The following is a 24,332-nucleotide window of genomic DNA, read 5'->3' on the forward strand; positions in this document are numbered from 1 at the left end:
GTTGGTTGGTTGACTGAATGACTGCCTGGCTAACTGATCGGTTGACTGACTGAGGTAGTGAGTGGGTGACTGACAAAGTGACCGGCTTTCTGAGTGAGTGAGTGAGTGAGTGAGTGAGTGAGTGAGTGAGTGAGTGAGTGAGTGAGTGAGTGAGTGAGTAAGTAAGCGAGTTGAACTCACCGGGCTGCTGGCACTGCCGGCGGCACTCCTCCATCGAGCCGAAGTTGTTGTCGTTGCCTCCACAGCCGCCGTAAAGGAAGGGCTCGCACTGTCCCAGGTTCTGATCGTAGTAGAACCGTGGGATGCTGGCGCGACACTGGCCAGAGAGGACCGGCTGGCTGCACGGCCGCTCACACTGCACCTCACGACCGGTCACACTGAAAGGTAGAGGAGAGAAGAGTCACACATGCTCCTAATGAAGCTCAGGGAACATCAGGGACATCGGCGATCGTCCGACGACAACATGACGACATTACATTAAAATGTACCGGGCGCCTTATAATGCACTTCTATCCGTCTTCATCCACCATGAATCTTTCCATATCAGTGCAGAGCAGAGGCAGCCTGATTTCCTGTCGCTTTATAATACGGCGCTAGTTACCTAGCTGACACTGATTTCATATCCCTACCCCATTCCGGTAGTGTGTGCTCACCTATAGAAGGTAGTCTGGCAGTTGTTGCACGGGTCGGCCACGCAGACGGCGTCCTCGTGGCCGGGACAGGCGGCGCGGAGGCACTCGTGGCGGCACACCTTGGGCGTGACGCCGGCCGGGCAGACGGGGGAGAGCGACTGACGCTCCAGCAGGGAACCTGATGGAGAGAGAGAGGTACAAGGTCAGAGCTGCTGGGGGACGGAGATGATGTCGCGAGTGTATGCCGTTCGGTGCAGATAAACGCAGCTACATGTGCTGGCTGGCTAAGAGAAAAGTGAGCGTAACCAGTACCTAATAACCAGCTTTTACTACCCTCTCTCACCATCTTGTCCAAATCCTAGTACCCGGTCTGTCTCTCCACTGCCTAATGCCTATCTATCCCCGTTTCGTCTCCATCTCCCTGTTCCCACCTTCCCGCCCCCTCGCTCTTCCTACATCTACCCCTCTCCGATCCCCGCCCCTGTCTCTCTATTCCCCCCTAAACTCACCATCCTCGCCGCACCGGACCAGCCCTCGGGTCAGTGAGCTGTGCACGGGCCGGCCGGTGGCGGTGACACACCACATCAGCCCGGCGGCGCCCTGCTCCGGCCGGTAGCTGCCGTCCTCCCGACAGACGGGCGGGGAGACCACCATACCGTCGGCCAGCAGATCGGCACGGTGGGACGAGTGGTGATGTCCCGAGCCGGAGGGGCTGGGGGAGAGAGAATACTGGGGTTATAGAGGGCTACAGTGAGGTCGCATAGGGTCATGATGAGGTAAATACCCTTTGTTATGACCGGGAAGTCGCAGAAGTCGTTATCCTCAAGCGACATTTGACAATCCCAGCCACTTACATGATCCAACAGTACAAAACGCCGCATAATTACCCCTTGTTTGTCTTTGCAGACAGGACAAAACATCGGACCATTTCAAACGTCCTCGTCACTTCTACCATAATTATCGACTTCCTTTTATCTAATAATCACATACTTCCGTACACCCGAGCCTCCGGCGTGCCGTTTATTCGGCACGCCCACAATCCCGTCTCGCCCACATTCATTAGCCGGCGGTCGGGTGAAGGTCGCTCACCTCTGCGATAACATTCCGAGCAGTGCGGCGTACAGACGAACCGAGGAACGATCCCGTGCCTCGTACTGTCCGTGACGCTTCCACACAGCAGAGTTCAGCACCTGCCCGAACGACACAGATGTCATCAGAGAGATATCATCGGGCGACGGCTGGCCAGACAGAGATGGTGGGCGAGTGATAGGGGACACAATGGAAACAAAACATCGCACAGTTCAGTAACCGAACGAGAGGAGAGACGCAAAAACTCGCTCGTACTTCGAAAACACGTCAGTAGAATGGCTTAGACGGTGTAAGTGTTAATACGATTCAACATTTGGTGTCTGGGTTTTCAGCTCTGCTCAGAGTTCAGTGTTCACTGCTTCATTGGCTCTTATAATCCATTATGTCGCACTTGTAATCGCTGATTTTCAAATTTTATCTAAATTGATCACCGTCCGTAAAACAGGCTTACTGCTGACATGTCATGCTCTACGCCCTCACGATCAACTGACCTGCTGCCTCTCCTGCTGGCATTGTGACAGCCCCGTGCTGCAGTTGACCTCCTGGCCGTGACGGTCATAGAACCGGTACCCGCACCGACCGCACGGGTCAATACGGCACGTGGCAGTCGGGTCCGACAGGCACACTTTGTTCTCACACAGTGAGCGCGGACACACGTGCACCGTCTCACCGCGCTCACAGACTGGAACGTGAGAGTGGGGTGTTAGATGGGCGCTTACTGATGAAATAGAGATGTCATTAAGTGCGAAAGACACATAATCAGCCACAGCTGCTTAGTGCAATAAATAATGCGGCTAAAAGTGTCCCGGAATGGTGAAATAAACGAAATAAAGCAAGCGCAGCCACAGTGCTCCTTCCTGTTCCATCCCGCTCCGTCCCTTCCATCTCGTCTCGTTTTGCCCCTCCGTCCCACCTTGTTGACTCCCGTCATATTCCATCCCATTTTCCCATCCCATCCACACTCACTCTGTGTGCGGCGCGGCAGCAGACTGAGCCGGCGGCCCTGTTGCGATGAGCAGCTCGGAACACCGGCCACCATACTCCCGTCCACCATCCGTCCATCCGAGTCTACACACCAGCAGAGCCCGAACTCGGGCTGGCACTGGATCGGCTCCCAGGCGCCCGTCGAAGCGTCACACTTGGGGATAAACGAGACGGTCTTGTAGAGCTCGAGCGCCCGCTCCGCCTTCTCACGGCGCTGCTGGCACGGAGTCAGAACTGCGGAGGCAGGGGGACGCGAGGTCAGATAGGGGTAGGACTATATTGATATTCGTGAATAGGTGGTGTACCTATCTGTATCTGCATAATATGTGCGCTGGAGGGTTCATTCAGCCTTTTATCACTACTTTCCGATATAATTACGTCCCACAGCCGAAGTGACATATAATAAATTCACCGGATCTTTCTGGTTCGTTCATTTACACTGACCAATATTGGATCTTATTTCTCTACTCCTTCGTACCTGGACAGACGGCGCGGCACTCGTCCAGCGTCTGGAAGTTGTTTGCGTTTCCATCACAGCCGCTGTAGATGAAACTGGTACACTTTCCGGCGTCTCGGTCAAACCTCCAGCGGACCAGGCTCTGGCCGCACGCTCCGCTGCTCTCGGGCAGATGGCACACGTCACCTGCAGAACAGAGCACATCAAGGTCACCATCTGGTGGTCACCGTCCGCTGGACACATTCCAGGTCAAGGTCACTCGGTGGAGCGCGGCGCACGCGAACGGTGACGACACCTTATCCGGGGGGTAGCTGACCATGAACTCAGCAAGTCCGGTTTGTGAGAAGTGAGACCCCATAGGGTGAGTCAGTGGTGGTTCCCAGAAAAACTGTTTGCATTGTGTCGCACGCAGCCCTTTTGCGCAGTTTGAGCCTTTGCGGTCATCATGGAATGCGATTGCTGAGGTAACTATATCATCTAACTCCCTTTCCGCTTGACCTCCTTTTCCAAAGTCACGTGTATTTTCAGAACATAAGAAGCTTCGACAGAGGCGAGCACGCAAGCTCCGAGAAGAATCCGACATCCGCCAGGACATGAGCACATTGCCACTTTCTCTCGGCTGTAACACGCAAACGAGCGCCAGCGCCGGTCGGGATCCGTGTAAGTAAATCTGCTAAGCCAATGTAAGCTACCGCAAACCTCACGAAAACGCCAGGTACAAATCAGATGCACATCATAACATGAAGCTAAGTACTGCTGAGAACAACAAAAATGCTATAATTTATTGTTACGAATATACTTGTTTTATATAAAGCGCATTCAAAAGGCCATACAAATTAAAACACATATTAGAGTTATAAACAGAGCTATCATCAAAGAGTAAAAGGAAGCCGGGGAAATCTTTGAAAGCTGCTGCTACGTGACATACCTATCATGCTTCCAGTTTGTTAGTAGGAGCTGATAAAACAAACAACTTTCGCCTCATAACAAAACTATAACGTACAATAGCTCTTAGATGTTTCATTTAAAACTATATAAATAGTAGCTACCATGTTGTTAGAAAAGTGTAAAAGCATAAAAACAAAGAATAGGAACGCTTCGTAGGATCTAAAGTAGCATAAATACAACAAATCGTCATTCAACAATCGTGGGTCTCCCACCGGAGTTCAATCCATCCAACCTCTCCACAGATGCTCTCTGCCCCGCGCCGTCGTCACTCAATACTCACGGGGCTTGGGGCAGCAGACGTCGTACTCGTGGAAGGGGCTGATGTGGCACAGATGGGTGCCGGGACAGGCCGGCTGGCCGGGGCCGCAGCGGGCGCCCGGCAGCGGCCGGCCCGTCGGGCAGGGGTCGGTCACGGGCGGCAGGCAGAGCGCCAGCGGCGGGCACGGTCCGGCCACACAGCGTACCGGCACAGGGCGGCACTCCAGGCCGTCCCTGCAGCGCACCGACTCGCACGGGTGGTGGCACTGGCAGGTGGGGCAGCCCTGGGCGTCCAGACGCCGGCCGGAGGGACAGAACACCGGGCAGCTCAGCCGCGGGCAGGACGACAGAGCTGCGGAGACGGGGACATGCGTCAGCATCAGAGACTATTTACTGCTGCGTAGAGGGACGCTGATGCAACCAACACGTGACAATGACCATTGAACTTCAAACAGGACATGAATGAAAATGAGCTGCTGCAAACGACGCATTTAGAGAAAGGGATCCACCTCCTATGACTATAGGCACTGTGAATTATGCATGAATGGTTGGAGAACATGCTGTTAAGAGGCCTCAATGTTTAACTGACCGCCCCTCTCCACGCCTTCCCCACCAGTCACCCCGTCTCCTCACCAGGCGTTGTGCAGTTGACGTTGTGTCGGCCGGCGGCGCGGGTTCCGGCGCGCTCCCTGCCGGCCTCGTCCACACACCAGCAGACGCCCAGCACCGGGTGACACTGGACCTCGGAGTAGAGTCCGTCCTGGTCCCGGCAGTGAGGGATGTAGGTGCGGCCCAGAGGCACGCCGGACGAGCGGGCGCGCTCCTCCAGCACCGACTTCTCGTGCTGGCATGCTGGTGGACGGAGAGGGGTACGTTAGAGACGTGGGGAGCAAAGCGGTGTGCGTAACTGCCTCCAAACGATCGTCATAGGCCGTTAAAAAAATCAACGATCAACTTTCAAGGAAGATACGTATTTCACAAAGTCATAAATTAACACACACTCTCTCTCTCTCTCTCTCTCTCCCCTCTCTCTCTCTCTCTCTCTCTCTCTCTCTCTCTCTCTCTCTCTCTCTCTCTCTCTCTCTCTCTCTCTCTCTCTCTCTCTCTCTCTCTCTCTGTTTTATGCATATAAGTTTGCTAGCGGCTTTCCAAATTGGTGCTATTATCTTGCTTTGCTTTGCAGTCTTCAGCCGCAGGCCTGTGGTCTGTGGAACAATGCGCCTCAGGTCGTGTTACTGTGCTATGCTACGCTACAGTCCCCTCTCTATCCACCTTCACTGGTAGGCTGTGCCGCCGTACAGTTAAAGTTAGTGTGCTGTGCGCTGCTGCAGTCTCCTCAACACTGTAGTGCTATTTTGCTATGCAATTCTGTAGTCTCCAAGGTACGGTCCTGTGTAGGTAGACTGTACCGCATGACAGCCGGGCTAGCGAATGTTTGGTATTGAAGTCTCCAGTCACCTGTATCATGAACCGGGAGTCAAATGGTGTTATTTTCTCTATGCACTTTTGCAGTCTCCAAGGTACGGTCCTGTATAGGGAGACTGTGCCGCCTTACAGCCGAGCTAGCGAGTGTTCACTATTGCAGTCTCCCGCACCCAATTCCTGTATACCTATGTAATTTATAGAGAAGTGGCATTGTTCTAAAAAGTGAAGCACGATCCTGAAGAATTTGTCTTGCTTTCATGCAAATTTATGTGAGTGCTGTCATGTTGTGCGTTTGTTGTATCTTTGCATTCCTGAATATCTTCATATTTCTGCGCACACTTTCATTTTTCCCAAGCCCTACATCGATCCTGAAGGTCAGTCAGTTCGCCTCGCAGTGAAAGTTTTCCTATACATAACAGTTTTTCGTGTACGGTGTCCTTATCAATCCTGCTGCTCACATATACAGCGCACGCTTCATAAATCGTGCGCCATAACTTAGCTTGGACTCCGATTAAAACGTTTACCGACCGTACGCTGCTCACGATTCTGACTGGCTACAGTCTCGTTGCAGCTCTGAGCATGGTATGAGACACGCTATTATTATTTGTGTTGTCTGCAGGGTTGCAGTTCAGGGTAGCAGAGCTCTGGGAACTGTAAACCTTGAGAATCAACAAGGCGCTTTGCGGGCCGCCGTGAGAAGTCACAAAGGCCGTGAGAGTTTCAGGAAGGTGAGAGGGGTGTGTGGGGCGGGAGGTTAGCAGGGTCAGAGGGTGAGAGGGGGTATGGTGGGAGGTCGGGAGGGTGTGGTACTAACCTGTAGCCAGCAGCGGCCGCACACACTGGGTACCGCAGCCGGTGGAGCAGCACTTGTGTTCTCCGGCACAGTCGGAGTCCGATCCACACTGCAGTTCACAGCTGTGAGCGCCGACCGGGACCGAGAACGGGCACTGGCCTGGCGACAGAAAGGGAATACGCGTAGTCAGCACAGGCTTAGGAACATGGTGTCCGGGGTCTTATATTGCAACAATGAAGCCTTCTGTGAAATATTTGTACTTCGTTTTGCTCGGATATATGTAAACGGAGACTAGGGATAAGTTGAATATGTTGCAACCATATTGGCCATATTAGAACCTCAACCTAAAAGTGCGCCCATTTAAGTACCTGGTTTCTCGAGTTTCTGCTTGGTGTCCTCCTCCCTCAGCTGCTCCTCCTCCAGGAGGTACAGATCCTCCTCGTCCAGAGCCTCGATCTGGTTCGCGCTGGAACCGCCGCCGCCGCTGTGGCGCGCCTGCACGTTGTACTGCTGACGCGCCTGCTCCTCCCGGAGGTAGCTGGCGCGCGCCTCCATCCCCGACTGGAGCTGAGCCGCAGCGCTCTCCCCCAGCTGAGCGCTCTGCAGAGCCGCCGCCAGGCTGTGGTGACCGGCGGGGGCTGCCTGCTCCGGCTCCGAGTAGTCCCTCAGCGCGGCGCTCCTGGCCTGCTGTCCCTCCGACTCAGCCGGCTGGGAGTGGCTCATTAGGACATTCACCACACTGTCCACCACGTCACTGACGAGCTCCGTCTCCGGCTCCGGACCGGCACCGCTCGACTCGTCCAGGGAGACCGCCTGATCGGCCTCCGCTCCGGGCCACTCACCGTCCAGAGCCACCACATTGTCATACTCCTCACCCGCCAGCAGCAGGTCGCCGCTCGACTCAACAAACTCACTCTCTGGAGACTCTACAGACTCAGTGGACTCAGTCGACTCCTTGGACTCGGTCAGAGGTAGGAGAGACTCCTCGGCGACCTCGGTGGGCACGAGGTTGTCTTCGGTGACGGGGGCGGTTTCCGGTTTGTTCTCCGGTGTCTGCTCCTTAGGCTGTTCCTGGGCAGTATTCTCCTCAGGAATGGTTTCAGCAGGGGCAGGAGGACTCTCCGGCTCAACAGCGACGCCTGAAAAAGGATGAATATCAGCGCATGTTGATGATTTTATGCGTATGTATGGTTTGTTCGTTTTATTCAATATTCTACCAACAGTCACGGACGACATTTAGCATTACAGCTAAGTCCATTTCATTCTTAAATTGTAAGTGACCATGCAATGCAGTTCTGCTCTCAAGGGCGAATGAAAGTTGGGTTTCAAATGCCCCAAAGCCCAAGGCCATGAGAAATTGTTACGTGAGTTACTTTTACAAAACTGTGCACCTACGTTTTGCAAAGATCAGAGATGGTGCAGTATTCCTAAGGCTTGCATCCAAATACCATTGGGAAACAATACCGACAGCAGATTGCTGATTGCAACTGATTTAGGAAATATCTTAACTCTAAGGGCCACCTCAGCAGCCTATGCTCGCACTGGCGCGTGTCTCCATTATCTACGATCATTGGACCACAATTTGAATTTACAGTGAGGGGGCGTGTTTACTCACATTTGGGCGTGGCCTGGCAGAGCGGTCCGTGGCAGCCGGGCTGAGTGTTCGGTACACACACAGTCCCCTCGGGACAGACAAACTCGTCACAGGGCCGGGCGCACACACAGCTGGGGCAGCCGGTGACGTCTGGTACCCGGCCGTACTGACAGACCTCGGCGCAGCGCAGGTCGGGACAGCCCAGAGAGCGGCCGCCGGCGATACGGTTCACTGCGGGTCACCAGAGGTCAGGTCAGCGGCTGGGGAGAATACTGCGGTATAAATGCTTTAATCTTCAAAGATAAGAAAACAATGGTGGTTGAAAGATATTTGATTTAAGTAATGAAAAACAAAGGCCATCTCTGCTAGCAAGCAACTGGCAGAACACTGAAATCCACCACATTGTTTTCGAAATATCACATTGACTGTAATCTACGAATCGGAGTCGCCATCTTCATTGCAGTCAACTGCACGTTGTGTGGCAGAATGTGTTGCATTCCTCTTGACCCCTATCCCACCCCATCCCTAACTGACCCTCTCTGAATCCCAGCCCACTCAAACCGTTACAAGCCAAACTGACCGACCCGTTTCCCCGTCATGCCTCAGTCCACCTACCATCGGTGGGCTGGCAGATGACGGTGTCCGCTGCGCCCATCGTCCCTCGGATGTTGGTGCCGTCGTCATCGACACACCAGCAGACCAGGCCGTTACGGGAGCACTGGCGGCGCTCGAAGCTGCCGTCAGAGGCGCACTGCGGGATGTAGCCGCGACCCTGCTTCTCGTTGATGATCATCAGCTCGGCCAGCTCGCGCTTCTGCTCACACTCTGCAGGTAGGGAGAGAGGGACGAGGTAAGATATAAATAACGGACGATTTCGCCGACCGTAAAGCTGGAGAGTTGAGAAATGCATCAGGGTAACTCTAAAAGTTATAAGCTGACCTCCAATCCTTGCTCCTGCATCATAAGGGTTTGGTATGAGTATTGGCACGGAGACGGCGACTAACATCTTACTATGATTTAACTTTTCTCCATATTTCTATTTCGTAAAATATGAAATCACAAAACTTTAAATGCAAAACATTGTAACAAGTGCCTTATTATTCACCACTTCTGTCATCCGTCCTAACTCACTGGTTTTGTTCGATGTAGGCACGCAGTGCGTTCCACACTCGTGTGAGCGGCAGCAGGTGTCATATCTGGAGCACTGGAAGTCGAACTGACAGGGCACACCGCACTCCTCCTTCTGACCCAGCGGAGGCGCAGGGCAGCGGGCCGGCGGGGCCAGGGCCTTCTCCATGGAGGGACAGCACACGCCGTACTCGGCACCTGAGGAGAGCGGGGTTGGGAGGTGTAAGAGGGCTGGTCCATGTATTACAAAGAGGAGGGAATGGTGGCAGCAGGGTAAAAATGAACATCGAATGTAACTCGATAGGCATATCAGTTCGCCGGTCCTCAGAAGCAAGCAAATACCAGCATATCATTGTTTGGAGACAATGTTTCGTTAGAGCAGTCATCAAGATTCATAATGACATCATAATATGTAGAACAACCAACAGTGGACGATTAATAAAGAGAAAGACATCTTACCTGTGGGCACCTGACACTCGTGCAGAGGCGGGCACTGCGGTTTGCCGGGATCGGTGCCGCAGAGGAACGGTCTGTTACCCTCGGCAAAGGTCAGCGGTCGGCCGGCCAGGCACAGCGTTTCCAGTGACCGCGGCCGCTTGCCTGAAACGAACACAAATACACATGGAGGTCAACATTTGTGTCGATCAGGCAAATACACCACAATTTCTCATTGCTGTGAGTTATACTGAATTAAGACGTGAAAACCTTCATATGCCTTTTAGGAGTTACATATATCGTGTACCCGTACAATATACAAGAATATGAAATGAGCACGATGTTTTCTAAAAGGCACATTAGTTTCTCTGTCCGTGCGATATTACTGTCGCCGTCATTTCGTGATATGAATTTGTAGCTCCTACAGAGCTCTGTGCTGCGAGCAGTTTAAGAGAAATCGGGATTTAGATAAGGCCTGACTGGTCGACGGTACGTGTCATCGTGGTCCATTTATCATTTGCTGACACGGCGTAGTTTCACGAGGACTCCCGATAATGAAGTCCATTATCGAGCTCCCTCGAGCGTTTAGGATGGCCTTTTTCTGTCAGAATGCCGACAGAACACAGCGGAGTAGTTGAACGGCCTTCATAGGCCACCGGAGTGGTATGTACTTTCGATGACATCATTCCGTAGTAATTAGCAAAAATGGTAATTACACCCGTGCTTCGCCTCGTACAGCTGACGCAGAATTACACCACTGGACCACAGCTGTAAGTCAAGAAGGAGCGAACAAAATGGCATGTAATACCTGTCCTACAGCTGTTCTTCGTTTTATGCGTAACTCCCGGGTTTAATTCCCCTGAAAATCTCCTACATTCTAATCCCTCTCGGCTCCAATGGAACTGCTTTGAGATAGATTTGATATTGAATGATATTACTAGTTTATATTAGTTAATAAGACATTCCTATTATAGCTACGCTTATCAGTTCTAGAGCGTTCATATTCACACCCGTAAGACAGCGCGCCGCTCTCTATACTCACACGTGGGTACGGGCGGGCAGGGCTCGTTGGTGCACGGCATCTCTTCCAGCTGACAGGAGAGTTTTCCGGGGCACTGCACCTCCTGACACGGGTCCCAGCACTGGCAAAGCGGACAGCCTCGCTCGTCCAGTTTGAAGCTGTACGGACACAGCATGCGACAGGTGACGTCCGCGCACTCGGCCTGTCCTGCTCGGCGAAAAAAGAACGGGGATGGACGGTGTCAACTGTCAAGTGTCATGTCATGTGATAGAGCGCAGTATGTTATACACAGTCAGTGCGCTAGGGAATTTAATAAATGATGGAAGTGTTGTACCCATTAATAATACTGATCACAAAAAAACTTTTAAAAAGACGTCTTTGATAAACATTTTGATAATACGATGACGATTAGCTCCTTTTTCACATCGGTGCATATGATTGGGGGCAGCATGCATAATGCATATATACTCGTAAGCCCGTTTTAAATGTCACAACATTTGCCGTCTTTGATCTACTCGTAGTCATCTGCCTCAGCCAGTAATATGAGACCCTCGGCCTAGGTTTAGATAAAGGATTTCACCATAAGTCGGCATTCGTGCATGGGTGCTTAGTATTCATACCGCATACCCTGCCGTATCTCCCGACTATGCCCTTAATCCGCTCCAAATAGCAGACCACGGCTTATAGTGCATGTCCGAGTTCCATAAAGTACACCAAGGCTCAAATGAATTTATATTAGCTTACAGGATTTTTGCGAGATGCTTATTCGGGTGTCTTGGCTCATTCATACATGCTTACCAATGGGAATGCTTAGCAAGAATGGAATTTACTGAATTCGCAATTGTCAGAATTCACTTGTGAAGATGGTTGTACTTAATGAAATAAAAAAGACGCGACGATTTTTGGAATATGTCGTAAAAACTTGAGCTTATAGTTGCAACCGACACTGCACGAAGGGCTACGTGCTCTGGAGCCTGTTTCGTCATTTCGTTATATTGCACCGGTAGACGTGTTTGAATGCAGTGGTCACGAACACTATAACTGATAATTGAGTGACATTGAATGACAACCTTCTAATCAAACTTCATCTACAAAAGTGCACTGAAACTGTCGTCATTCGTGCGACTTCGAACATGGTCAAAAGCCATAATGTTGGGACTGACAAGGTTATGCGGTATGACAGTTTTTAATAGCATTCGTATGCCGTGATCCTTTATAAGCGTCAAACCAAGGCACACTGCATGTGCTTCAATAGACTTTAGCTCTATATGAAAACGTCCATTTCAATCGGCTTAGCTTCTTTCAATGTCGTTCATAATACGATAAGTAGGGGAGAGTGGGGTAAGATGCCCAGGGTTTTACAATCTCATATATTATTCGAAAATGACGATCGGAAAGCAAAAACTTGGAGTTTCAACGGAAGCCGACATCATTTTTCTCCAAAAAATAACACACTTTTGTGCCTGAAATATGATAGCTTTTATGCTATTAAGCATTTTCCTGAAGAAGTTAAAGGGGGCATCTTACCCCACAGGGTGGGAAAGACGCCCCCTGGCGTTGGGGAAGATGCCCCCTGCACTATAAGTGACATAAATGGGCACGTGAATCGCCTGAACGAATCAGTAGTCCCTTCGAGCCTGCAATAGACACTAAACGTCATCGTAAGGGCCCTCAAAAGTAGTCGTAAGGGGCTTCAGAGGTCATCGTCAGGGCCATCATAGTTCAGCGCGGCCAAACAAGCCTCCGTGGTGGCGTTCGAAGACCGCTATGGGGCCCTTACAGGTCTTCATGATGCTTGAGGGCCCTCGAGCCCATCGTGGGGACCTCAGATGCCAGCGCGGCCCGTGGAGCCAACGTGGGAGCCCTCAAAGGATGTTGTGAGGGGCCTTGGAGCCAATAATGGGGTCCACAGAGGCCGTCGTGAGGGCTCTCAGAGTCAGATGCCGCCCAAAAAGTCGCTGTGTGGGCCGAGAGACCGGCATGGGGAGCACCCGACCGTACTGGACTCTCAGTCTCAATAGTCCCAGATCGGCTTTTGTCTCTCATCACAAGTATGTAGGTAATAAATGATTTGACGGGTTCCTTGAAGGCCAGCCTACGGATTTAAGGGGGCGTCTTTCCCATCAGGGCAGGGGGCATCTTACCCCAAGGTACCGAATTAACATTAAATCATTACAATTAGTTAGCCATAAAACTATACCCTGAAACAAACTGTTTGGGACAGAGTACACGCATGTTAATGTATCACGACCATAGCAAGAGACATAAAAATTATTTACCTTCTTTGATATTTACAATGTTTTGACACCAAAATATTTTTCGTAAGAAGCAAATAAAAAACATGCAATCACCAGCCAGACGTTGCCCAACTGAGCTCCGCAAATTTTTGTGCAGTTAACAAGGCAGTCTTCCACTTCACGCTAAGAACATTAATTTCCAGGTTCGATTCTTTGTTTCGCCGCTAGAGGGGGTGGGGCGTCTTTCCCACCCTGGGCATCTTACCCCACTCTCCCCTACTTCGGGAATGTGAACATTTCAAAAATGTTGTCGACAACTGTTTTCAAGCAGGATCCTCGTAGGTTTGTTTGTTTTTATCGGACACGACATTGTATTGTTCTAAATTCGAGATGCGAATCAACCCGTAGCATGGAATGGGATCACGCTATTATTCATGCCCCTGGCATGCTGGTTAGCTAATTAATTACCACGAAAGTGTGCTTCGAACAAACATGAAGTTATGATGTAAGGTAATTATGATGTACATGTGCGATCGTCTAGCAAGGTTAACACTCATTAATGTCATGCAATTATAAGCATACATAATAACAAAGCTAAGTTATCCGTGACCACATGGCGTTACTTACTGGAGCAGTTGGTGAGCTCGAGGGACCGTGCCCGGGTGCCGGGCCGCTCAAATCCATTGTCGTCCACGCACCAGCAGAATCCCTTGAAGGGGTCGCACTGGACGGACTTGAACTGGCCCTCGGGGGTACAGTCGGGAAGACGCACCCGCCGGGCCGCGTCGCCGCTCAGCGACTTACTGCGCCGCAGTGAGTTCTTCAGCTGCTGCTCGCACGCTGGAAGGAACAGACGGACATCGGTCAGAGGGACACACGGTGAAACGGAGAGATAAAGGTAGTCAGTCTGATAGGACATGGTTCACTGGCAAGTTATATTTAGGACTCAAAATGCTCCACACTGAGTTAGGTAGCGAAGCATTCACAATACAAGCAAAACAATGCGTTATGACGTTTACAGTAGTTAACGTTAATGTCACGAAACGTTTTAGATCACCATGTCACTCTTCAGTTATCTGTCTGCCTATCTGTCAGCCTATCTGTCAGCCTATCTGTCAGCCTGTCTGTCCGTGCCGTTCGCGTGCCCCGCGGAGGGTCGCGCTGGCCGCCGTCCAGATAAGGCAGGGCGCAGGGCGGCCGTCTACAGAGAAAGTGCCGGCCGGTCGGCTGCATCCCGCACTGGGTCGGGTCGGTGACCCCGTCTGCACCGCCCACCCAGCCGGACCCGGCGCTCGGCGCCCGGCGCGTCAGCTGAGTCTCGACACGGTGCCATCAGCTGAGCTCCAGCACGGTGTCATCAGCTGACCATGGACCGAGAGCGGCCAGCTGACCTGACCATACAGTCGGCTGTAGTCATAGGTCAGACCACGCGGACTTGTATGCCAGCTGAGTCCACACTGGCTAAACCGACACTCGTCGTACAACTTGCGGCATACCAGGAAGATCGGAAATAAAATTTCATTTTCCAGTCATAAGGCAATGATAAATGCTGTACTGGAATATCATACTATTGAATCAAGAACCTTGCTCTAAGACCGCTGGGCGGAGCGTTCAACGTGCGAAAGTTCGCCGCAAGAAACCCGTTTTCCAGGCCATCAGCGATGACACAGTTAAACGAAAATTGGGTGGAAACTTATTACCGGATTACGAGCACTTTCGGTCACTTTTTCTGTGATATTAAGACCACAAGTGTAACGCTTCTGGCTACTCATATACCTCCGGCGAAATATTTACCACGCTAAGCTTCAACAGCTCTACAACTATCAGCCCTCGATCACCACTATCCACCCACTCAGCCGGCGCGTTTGACCCGCTCGCGCTGTTGTCGCCGGGCCGATCGTTGTTGTTGACCGGTCGGACGGGGACCGGTCGACCGGCTCCGGGTGGACATCCTGGAAGGAGCCTCCTCGCTCTGGGCCAGTGTGTCACAGAGAGCGAAACTGGACCGCCGGCCGCCGGACCGGGTCGGGCTGGGCCGGTCCGGCCCGCCACCGCGGCGGTCTCGACTACCGCTGGCTCGCCCGTCGCTGGCTCGACTACCGCCCGCTCGACTAACGCTCGCTCGGGCTACCGCGGGCTGGACTACCGCTGGCGTTTGTAACATACCGGGTAGTCTATCCCGTCTCTTGGTTCGCCTCTCAGCCGCTGCGGGCTAGACTAATGACTTCCTGCCAAAGCTAGAAAGCCTGTCTTTCCTTGGCTCGTCTGTTTGTTTCCAGCTTGCTGCTCTGCCTGTCCGTTTCGTCCGGATGTGTCGGCTGGTCGGCCAACAGAAGGTGAGCCACAGTCTCCAGGAAGCTCGATGCTTGAAAAGATGTATCTGCGACAACTGTCCTCTTTGGTGCAGACTGCGATGTAAGTTGTAAGGTGCAGCAGAGCAGCACAGCCGCTACTCCGAGGAGCTAGCAACCTCCGACATAGGAGGATTTCTAAGGAACTAAAAATATCCGCCATCGGAGAACGTTCATGTTGCTGCAAGGAACAAAAATGACGGCCTACTATGAGTATACCAGAAACTTTCCTCAATAAACGCCACCGCTTACCTGTGTAAAGCGGCATGACGCAGAACTTTGCACATCCCGTGGAGCAGCATTTTGCGACGCCGCTGCAGTCTGAGTCTGTTTCACATTCGTCCTTCTGTTCCCAGATGCATCTGCTGGCCGGTAGGACGTGTCTTGGACAGCTGCCGGGCTTTAATGCACCTGAAGAGGCAGAGAAACGGGTCAGAAACGGGTCAGAAACGGGTCAGAAACGGGTCAGAAACGGGTCACAGGTGGGTCAGAGGAGGTCCACAGACACAGGTAAGCCGCAAACAGGGGTTCACAGCTGGGTCATAGCTAGGTCAAAGACAAATTACAGATGTGTCTCGGGATGTCGGCACGGGTCAGTACAGGTCAGCAAACTTTACGCCGTCGGCAGAAACAGGCGAGGACAGCCGTTTTGGTTATTGATGTCTCTGGTCTGCAATAAAGCCCGATTTATTGCATGCTATTGCAATAAAATGTAATATCTCGTAAACACGCCTAAGCATGGACGCTCCAAATTGGTCAAGCTTGCAAGGCAGATGTGACCTTATAAAAGGCTAAATGACATTAAGTGCAGCAGTTTCTTAGGCATGCTGTCAGGAAGCATATGAAGTAGGAACGCTTCGGTTTCTAGAAACTTTACTGCGCACATCCCTAGCAACTGAACAGTGCACATTGAACAGCCAGAGAGCTAACATGTGCGGCAGACGCCGATTACGTAACTCCTTAACCGTATGACCGACAGCATCTCTCCAACACGGTGGGACCGTCGGTCCATTCTGTGAAGAGTGCCACTCACCGCGTGCCACTGCGCGGCGCTCAGCAGCCGATTTCACCTCAGCACTCCCGGAAGGGACACATAATTTCACCGGAGATTGGAGGCGATTATTCATCGTTCTGAATACTCACAATCACACGCGAGACATTGTGTAGTAGGAATGACTAATTTGACTTACTACGAGCATACAAACGAGAGTGTAGATTAACGCTTCATTCCGCAATTTGTGGACAGATATTTCACTTAAAAGAAAGCAATAACAAAGAAAACGCACAAATAAATTCATGAAACTTATTCAAAATTTAATTTGCAAGCAGGGCGATAGAACTGGCAATACGTTCACTTTTATTTCCACCTCACACTCACTTATTCCACGAAAAAATAAACAAACGGTTCCAAAGAGAGATTTGTAATTTTAGCCATACACTTTGCCACATTGGTTGCGTCGCTGAAGCTTATCCCCACAATCACACACATATCTTCTGTCCGCGTCTAACACCACTAGAGGCGTTCCACATCGAAGCGACCGCGGTACCGACGGGTAACACTTTCATCGTGATATCGCGCCGCTACTGGTCGGCTGTGGCCGGTGCCGCCGTCCGCGGCACCGGGCTCTGCTGGCCAGTTTGCCGACAGACAAGGGCTGTATGGACGGTGACTGGGGATCAGGAAGATGGAATATCTACAAGGCAGCAGAGCTGAAGGCTGGAAGTGACTGTCGAACTGGATAGGAAATTCGCGGAGATTTGTGACTTTGTATAACTCAAAGCGTCATTGAAGATTTGAAAAGTTGTGCAAAGGAACTCTACGTACATCATCAATACATTTTCATAGACACACCATTTTTTCTTCACAAACTATTGTTTAAATTCGAAAGAAAAACATACTAATCTAGACAGACCAGCCTGGAACGCGGCTCCCCAGCCCTCGTCTTTTTGCTCCGCCTGGGCCACCGCTTGCGTTACCGTCTCCGCCCGTTGTGCAACCTCCGTGCACTCCTCACAAGCTCCCCGAACCATGACCGAGGCGGCACGACGAGCCAGGAGTGCACCGCTGTATGCGCCGCCCTGGGAGTGGGTTGGGAACCCGCTGCTGGCTGCTGCCAGACGAGCAGGGCCCACCGTGAGAGCTGATACATTCACCGCTGATTGAAGGAGATCTGAGAAATTCAGTGACGGCTGATGATGTTTTCATGAGAAACTTGTATTTGGGAGTGCACCAATCGTTAGCCGTCTCGAGCCCCGCCACAAACCCCGTAATTACTTGGGAGTTTCCTCTCAGCTGTGTGCCCATCAAAGTGTCAACTTTAATCCGCGAGGCGGCGCTGGTAATGTTCCAGTGACGTGAGGGGGTCGATTTACGACCAGCGCTCGCCGCGACCGGTCACCACCCAGCCGCACACCGAGACGAGAACGCCTCCCGTGAAAGGTGACCCGGGTCTCCACAGAGCGGGGACACGTGACCCCTGACCGCCCCGGGGCGCGGCCGGTGACCTCCTGCGCACGTTGCGTCACGGGCAGCGCTATGAGTCGGCGGCGGAGGTTCGTGACCTCTTGATCTCCGGGTCGACTGCGCCGTCGACTGCTGAGGCGGGTATCGTGAAGCGTGCAGCGTCATTCGACATCCGGCGGAGCAAATAGCGTGTTCTCTGAGGTCGTTATGACGAAAGCCCAAGATTGCTATGGAACTGTTGGTTTGCTAGAAATGATTCACAACATTCAGCCGTGGGCTTATCTTTTATTCTCTAAATATCAATGGTATGATTGCTCAAAAAACTTCACACTAACATACGTATTACGTAATACATTTACGATTTATCTATATAGAAATACACTGCTGAATGGCTCAGTTTTCCGTCTCCCGACTGCAAACCGGTGAATGAAAGTCACGCATTTTCTAAGCCCTGAGTGTGTTCCACTTTTACACGTGTAGTCCACGCCAGATTTATGTCCCTATTGTTGCGCCAGGTCGCGTAAAAATCCGAGCAAAAAATGTCTGCGCGTCCGTCCATAATCCGATGAGGGGAACATACCGCCATCCCTGTCCCAGTTTTCAGTCTGTCCGTGCGCCCCGGCTCAGGCACGCCACCATCGAACCATCGGACCGGAATGAGGAAAACAACGAGCGAGCGTGCTTGTGCAACTCTGTGCGCCGCCGTTTCGCAACGTCCGACACCCGCCATGCGAACCCGGCTCCGTTTGCGGCACCTCGGCCTCGCCTCGGCGCGTTCCGTCCCCAATACGCGCCTCATGCTTTTACCCCGCGGGGCCGGACCCAGATATCCAAACCGTTACCCACCGTTCTGAGTCACTCCGCCGCCCTCATCTGACTGACCCAATGGGCAGCAGCGGCTGACAAACGGTCAGAACAGCCACTTTGCGAGGCTAACGGACGGCGCAGAGCGACCACAGCGTCTGTTGGCCCCGGCCCGGTCCGTTTGGCATTGTTTTGGCGGTCTGTTTAGCGGTGCATGAGCACAGCGGTCAGCTGCGCCATGACTGCCTCTCGCGAGCGCGTCAGCTGAGCGCGCGCGTGCGCCGCGCTCGCCGCAGGTTTCCCTCGTCCGCGTCGTTTTTGTCCCCGCTGAAAGTAGCGGATTGGTCCGAGGCCTGGTTCACTTCTCCCGAAATGCTTCTGGATAGGACCCGGCTCCGGTTGGGCGGTACGGTAAATAACAATTACGCTCCGTTCAGCACGGGTCCCCGGGCCGGCCCAGGGCAGTGATTGCTGTGGACGTGTCGAAGAGAGTAAACATGTAAATTCAGGTCGGTATTTGCCGGAGCAGCCCCAGGACAAAGTGTGATGGCTCAATAACCACTCGCGGCACCCCGCCTACGCTTAAGGAAATCTTCCCTGGCCTGAGTAACTATTACGAATCAGGTCGTCTGCGCAATCGGCAAGTGGTCTGAATTGCCTTTTTGCTACTAAAGTAGGAGACGCATGACTTTTTCGTTGCGAACGGCACTGGCAGGCGCACTCTTTGGGAGCATATTTACCTACAGCGCAGAAAATGAATGGTGAATGGTTCTATGAAGTGTGGCGACCTCATTACTGCTCAGTTTTCCTGTTCATGCTCGACATTGCAGGATGTCACGTAATATGAACCTCTCTCTGTATGACGGCATTATGCTGAAACGAGCTGAAATGAGTTTCCCGAGCCACAACTTTATTTTGTAGATAAAGTTTCTATCAGAACAGATTTTTGTTAAAATGACATCAAATGGATGTTTGATTGAAAGATTGAGTCCATTTCTCAATTAATAGCTCGTTCTTTCGGTTGTTCGTTAAGTTTTCGAGAAGCTTTCGGAAGTATCGGGATTTTTTTTTTTGTAGGAAAAGATACCAGAGACTGATGCAAGCCATAGCAATCGCGCACACATTAGAAGAGGATACACGAAGCTTAGATCTGCTGAGATGGGCGCCACTTGGGTGTGTTGCTCACCTTTTTCAAACGCTGCGGCTGATCGGCAGAGAAATATGAATACCAGGAGGGCGGCTGAACACGCCCATGGTAACCTGGAACACACAGACACACAAACAACAGTCAGTCAGAGTTAGGGGCGCAGTCACAGTCAGTTACACAGAGACGGACACACCTACTACGTATCAGTCACAGTCACAAGATACATACAAACACAAAGTCGCACACAAACACACAGAAACACACGAACTCTGATCAGTCACAATCACATACCACAATCACAGTCCCATTTACAGTCCATACGACACAAACGACTCACGGCACACGAACACACACAGACCCACGGAATTTGGTCGGTCACAGCGGCGGACACGGACGGCACAAAAACTCGGACGGTAGGTAACGGTGCCGGACGGCATGGAGCGAGCGTCGGTACCAGACCCGGTTCATTGCACCGGAACCGACAGACATCGGAGTCACACAGCTGTGTGAAGTTGAAATGTAATCAGTAAAGGTGATTTTGGTGATGTAAAAAGAGTAAAAAGCCAGTACTCAATTTAAGTTGTCAGGTGATTGGTGTTGACTTAACCCATTGTTCATGTTTTATGCATTCTCACTGTTATTTCCGATGTGTTACGTTGACAGCCAATTCATCAAACGCACACTTTCTTGATGATGACAAGTATTGCAACATATCGCACACACATTCAGCCACTTGAGGCTGCTGGTGTCCCACACTGCCGCCGCTGCAGGACTTTCACCCGGCCTGGTCAACCAAGGATGAATCCGATCCAATTCGTATGCATCCGGTTTAGAAATTTCACACCGGATATGAACAAACCGGATCTATTTGCTTGTAGCGGGTCTATTCACTTGCTCCAATCACTAGTACCGAACCTTCGCCAGCACCTTTAGCATAAAGTGTGCCACTATGGCGCTTATTCATTGATGACATTCCCGAAATTCCAGCCCGGTTCTGAGCTGTAACTAATGAACGATGGTGGCTCGTGTTCTGGGCCACATAACGTCCGCTCTTTTAGCGCCGAGGGAGCTCTCCCAGGCCGAGAACTATTTACTGGACGCATAGAACCGATATGGGTCTCCGATGGGTCATTCTGTTCTAAATGGGATCAGGACACAGTGGGGTAGCACCCGGATACGGTAGGAAGGGAGCAGAGTCTGTCCTATAACTGCCACTTAAGAAGGTTACTGTCCATTGTTAGTGCCGGTGGCCCGTTCTAACCGTTGGCTATCGACACAGCCCTTCCCACCAGCTTGTGTAAGAGTAGGCGCCGTTGAACCGAACATCGAGTCAAACAGAGATGACTCGGTCTGACCCAGCCGCCCGGCCCATCAGATCCAGTCCGCTGGCCCCGATGGCGTCTCTCTCCGCCTCCCACGCGCGTTCTGACGGCTCACGGGAGCGGCGCTGCGGCAGCCGGTGACCTGACACCTCCCGACACAGCTGCAGCTCAAGGACCGGAGCTTTGGTACGGCTGCAGCTCACGGACCGGAGCTTTGTTCCCACTGCAGCTCTGTGAGAATGAGCTGCAGCTCACCGCTCTATAGTCCATCCGCTATGCAGCCCAGCCGCGCGTGCCGGCGCGTGCCGCGGCGCTGCAGCGGTACTGTGCCACCGGGGATGACACGCCGGAGGCAGCAGCGGCGGCGGCGGTCGCGAACGGTGCCAACACGACCGTCCGACACCGTTTGCTCGCCGGCCACCACCGTTAGGTCACGTTCATAGCGGAAGTTGGAGGCGGTTTGACAAGCAGACGACGGCGGGCACGGCGAGATAGGGTAGCTAGGGAGGCGAGATATGCTGGCGAGGGTGGCGAGATAGGCTACTGGGAGCGGCGCGGTGTTTCTCGATCGCTATGACTCGATTCAGACCGTTTATGGCAACGGACACTAACTCGTGCACGGTGTTATGCAAAACCGCGCTGTAGCCGCCGCCCCGGCCATGCTGCCGCATAAACTTGTCGAAGCATTTGGCCAGTCGAAAGTGGGCCGCTGCCGATCTAGGCAGCACAGTGAGCTAGTCTTGGGAGCAGCGCTGGCTCTCTGCCAGATCGCCGAGTGCCAGATTCTGAGGAGCCAGGAGAGATTTGCCATGTCGTCATATTCTGGTCAAACAGGGTGAAGAGAATCCGAGACAATATAACACACCCACCGTTAGGTGACCGTATTGACATGAGGTTTTTTAATATGTCACTGCACTAAAGCGTTTCTGGATCTATTCAGCCTGTCTGCACTGACGTCCCACACGAAGCTTTCTCAGGCTCGGCCGCCGCCCCATTTCATCGGCGCCGCTCGCCGTGCGTTCCCAGTAAAACCGCCGGATGTGGCCGCCGCTACTGCAGAAAGAGGCCGCCGTCGGCTGACGGGGCGCCGGCTCCGGCTCGTCAGAGGTCACAGCACCCGCACACGCACCTCCGGGACCGGACCCGGAGCCGGACCGGACCGTCCGGCTCGCCCGGAGGCGCTCGGTCGGTCCGGCGCTGTACCGCCAGGTCGCGCCGACCAATAACTTTCCCTGACGTCAGCGGCAGCTTGCGACAGCTGGGGAGCGTCCTCCGCGTGGTGACGCGGCAGTGACGCCCGCCTCTCTCTCTCTCTCTCTCTCTCTCTCTCTCTCTCTCTCTCTCTCTCTCTCTCTCTCTCTCTCGATCATCTCCCGGAGGTGACCGGCAGACTTTGACCGAGCTCCGAGCGGCGCCGCGGGCGGGGCCATCTTCCACGCGCGCGCGCGCCGCCTGCCGACCTGTTTTGGGGACGCCGCCGCGGCCCGGTGGGAAGGCGGATGCGCGCGCTGGGTCGCCATATAGGCCAGTGGGTCAGCGGCCGGCTGCGGCGGCGGCGGCGGCGGCAGCAGAGGTGACACCCCGGAACTGGCCGCTCCACTGCTGGGTCTGACAGGCAGAGCGGCTCCCTAGCTGAGACCGGCGGCGAGTCTGGCCCGGGGGAGACGTGAATGAACTGGGGCGGCGTGTGAGCGCGTGTTCAGAGCCGGGGACAGCCAGGGTCCGGGTAACGGTCGACACTGTCCCCTGGGTGGGGGAGGTATGGAGGCTGACAATCAGCTGAGAGCCGGGCCGGCCGGTGGACTCACTCAAATGAAGACCGGGCTATAGTGAAGGTCAAGTGTGGCTACAGGTGATATTGCACGCGACATTGTCGTATGTCGCACATATGGTGACGTTCTAAGATGTAGGATCTGAAGCGATACTCTAAGTTATCACGAAATCGTATGCTGGAATAATGAAGTGCTCACTGTTTAGCCACACAAAATGTATACTTTACTATCGGCTCGGCATTTTTAGATGCATCAACATTCATGTTCTAAGGCTCTGACATCAATACCTACATTTGTCGGGGAGCGGCGTGGTTTAGTCTTAAGTTGTCCTTAATCCCTCTGACACAGCCGCAAAGCTGAGCTGAGTCAACGCTTTGGTCGTGTGGCAGTGCCAACAAAGAATATGATCTTTCAAAACAAGGAAGCACAAAGGTTCCAGAGCTCATTAAAATGTCGCAGCTTTACAATGGCGCTCCTACAGCCAGACATACAAGCCAGACAGCTCGTTACAGGTCTCACTAGGCTCGGCTTTCAGCTGTTCGGGGCAGCCGGAAGCCGTCTTCAGCGCCGTTTTGCCCTGTCAGCTATACTCGGCTGGAGTCGTGATCGGGCGCGGTGTGGAGGCTGAGGCACGACAGAGGAGGGAGAGGGAGGGAGGGACGGAGGGAGAGGGAGGGAGCAGGTGTTGCTCGTGACTCCTGGATGGAGCGGACCGGCGCCACACGCGGCGGGCGGGGCCCTTTAGCCCTGAAGTCACGCTCCACGGCAGGGCCGCCGGTCCGCCAACAGCCGCCGTCGCCGGTCCCAACGGCCCACCAGCGCGGTTAGAGGTGACCTCCAATACCTACGAACGCTTTTTTAGCGCAATAGGGAACAAACTAGTGGCGCTGGCATTTTATCCAGGCTCTATTTACGGATATCAAACATTATCGTCAAGCTAAGCTTGAATGGCTTATCGACATCAGGTGACATCCGTTAAAACTGAGCTAAAAACCGTCATAAAACATTTGTGAAAAAGCATTGCGGAGCGTTTATATTCCCTAAAAAGTAATCACGATGGCCTTCATCACGGCATTTCGCCCCGTTAATACCTTCGCATGTGGCGATACGGCGGCCTTAGGCCCGGTATTTACTGGCGTCCGCTCTGGGCTGTAATATTCACTGACTGGCGAAATGACTGCCGCCGACGAGCGGCCTCTATTCATAGCGAGCTCAGACAATAGCTGCGCGGCCAAGCGCCTAATGACAGCATGTGGACCGTGCGGGAGCTGTTGCGGTCAGAATCAGGTCAGCGATGACACCAGTGATGACACCAGTGATGACACCACTGGTGACACTGGTCCGGTGACACAGCTCCATGGTGACAGCAGCGTGCCAAAAATGACCGAGATCCCCCAGTAGACGGATTAGCGGACCAGAACAGCGGGTCGGGGCACGGCACGCGGTAGGAATGCCAACATGGCAGTACTGG

The 24,332-nt window shown here is 52.9% G+C and overlaps 1 protein-coding gene across 2 annotated transcripts in view; it reads right to left on the reverse strand.

Annotated features, from left to right (window-relative positions):
• The window catches only part of LOC122386652, a 30,601-nt gene that overhangs the window by 2,467 nt on the left and 3,802 nt on the right, over positions 1 to 24,332 (reverse strand). For both annotated transcript variants that reach the window (XM_043376055.1, XM_043376054.1), the window contains exons 2-20: positions 19,807 to 19,880; positions 15,605 to 15,763; positions 13,629 to 13,841; positions 10,786 to 10,971; positions 9,768 to 9,908; positions 9,312 to 9,506; positions 8,796 to 9,005; positions 8,202 to 8,411; positions 6,955 to 7,725; positions 6,608 to 6,745; positions 5,002 to 5,220; positions 4,391 to 4,720; positions 3,184 to 3,348; positions 2,688 to 2,939; positions 2,213 to 2,403; positions 1,722 to 1,822; positions 1,142 to 1,344; positions 654 to 810; positions 181 to 377 (exon numbers count right to left, since the gene is read on the reverse strand). In XM_043376055.1, the coding sequence (XP_043231990.1) occupies positions 181 to 377; positions 654 to 810; positions 1,142 to 1,344; positions 1,722 to 1,822; positions 2,213 to 2,403; positions 2,688 to 2,939; positions 3,184 to 3,348; positions 4,391 to 4,720; positions 5,002 to 5,220; positions 6,608 to 6,745; positions 6,955 to 7,725; positions 8,202 to 8,411; positions 8,796 to 9,005; positions 9,312 to 9,506; positions 9,768 to 9,908; positions 10,786 to 10,971; positions 13,629 to 13,841; positions 15,605 to 15,763; positions 19,807 to 19,880 (4,112 nt within the window). The remainder of the gene's footprint in view (positions 1 to 180; positions 378 to 653; positions 811 to 1,141; positions 1,345 to 1,721; positions 1,823 to 2,212; positions 2,404 to 2,687; positions 2,940 to 3,183; positions 3,349 to 4,390; positions 4,721 to 5,001; positions 5,221 to 6,607; positions 6,746 to 6,954; positions 7,726 to 8,201; positions 8,412 to 8,795; positions 9,006 to 9,311; positions 9,507 to 9,767; positions 9,909 to 10,785; positions 10,972 to 13,628; positions 13,842 to 15,604; positions 15,764 to 19,806; positions 19,881 to 24,332) is intronic.

This window comes from Amphibalanus amphitrite, unplaced genomic scaffold (assembly GCF_019059575.1).
Source record: "Amphibalanus amphitrite isolate SeventyFive unplaced genomic scaffold, NRLGWU_Aamphi_draft 000258F_arrow, whole genome shotgun sequence".
Classification (NCBI taxonomy): Eukaryota; Metazoa; Arthropoda; class Thecostraca; order Balanomorpha; family Balanidae; genus Amphibalanus; species Amphibalanus amphitrite.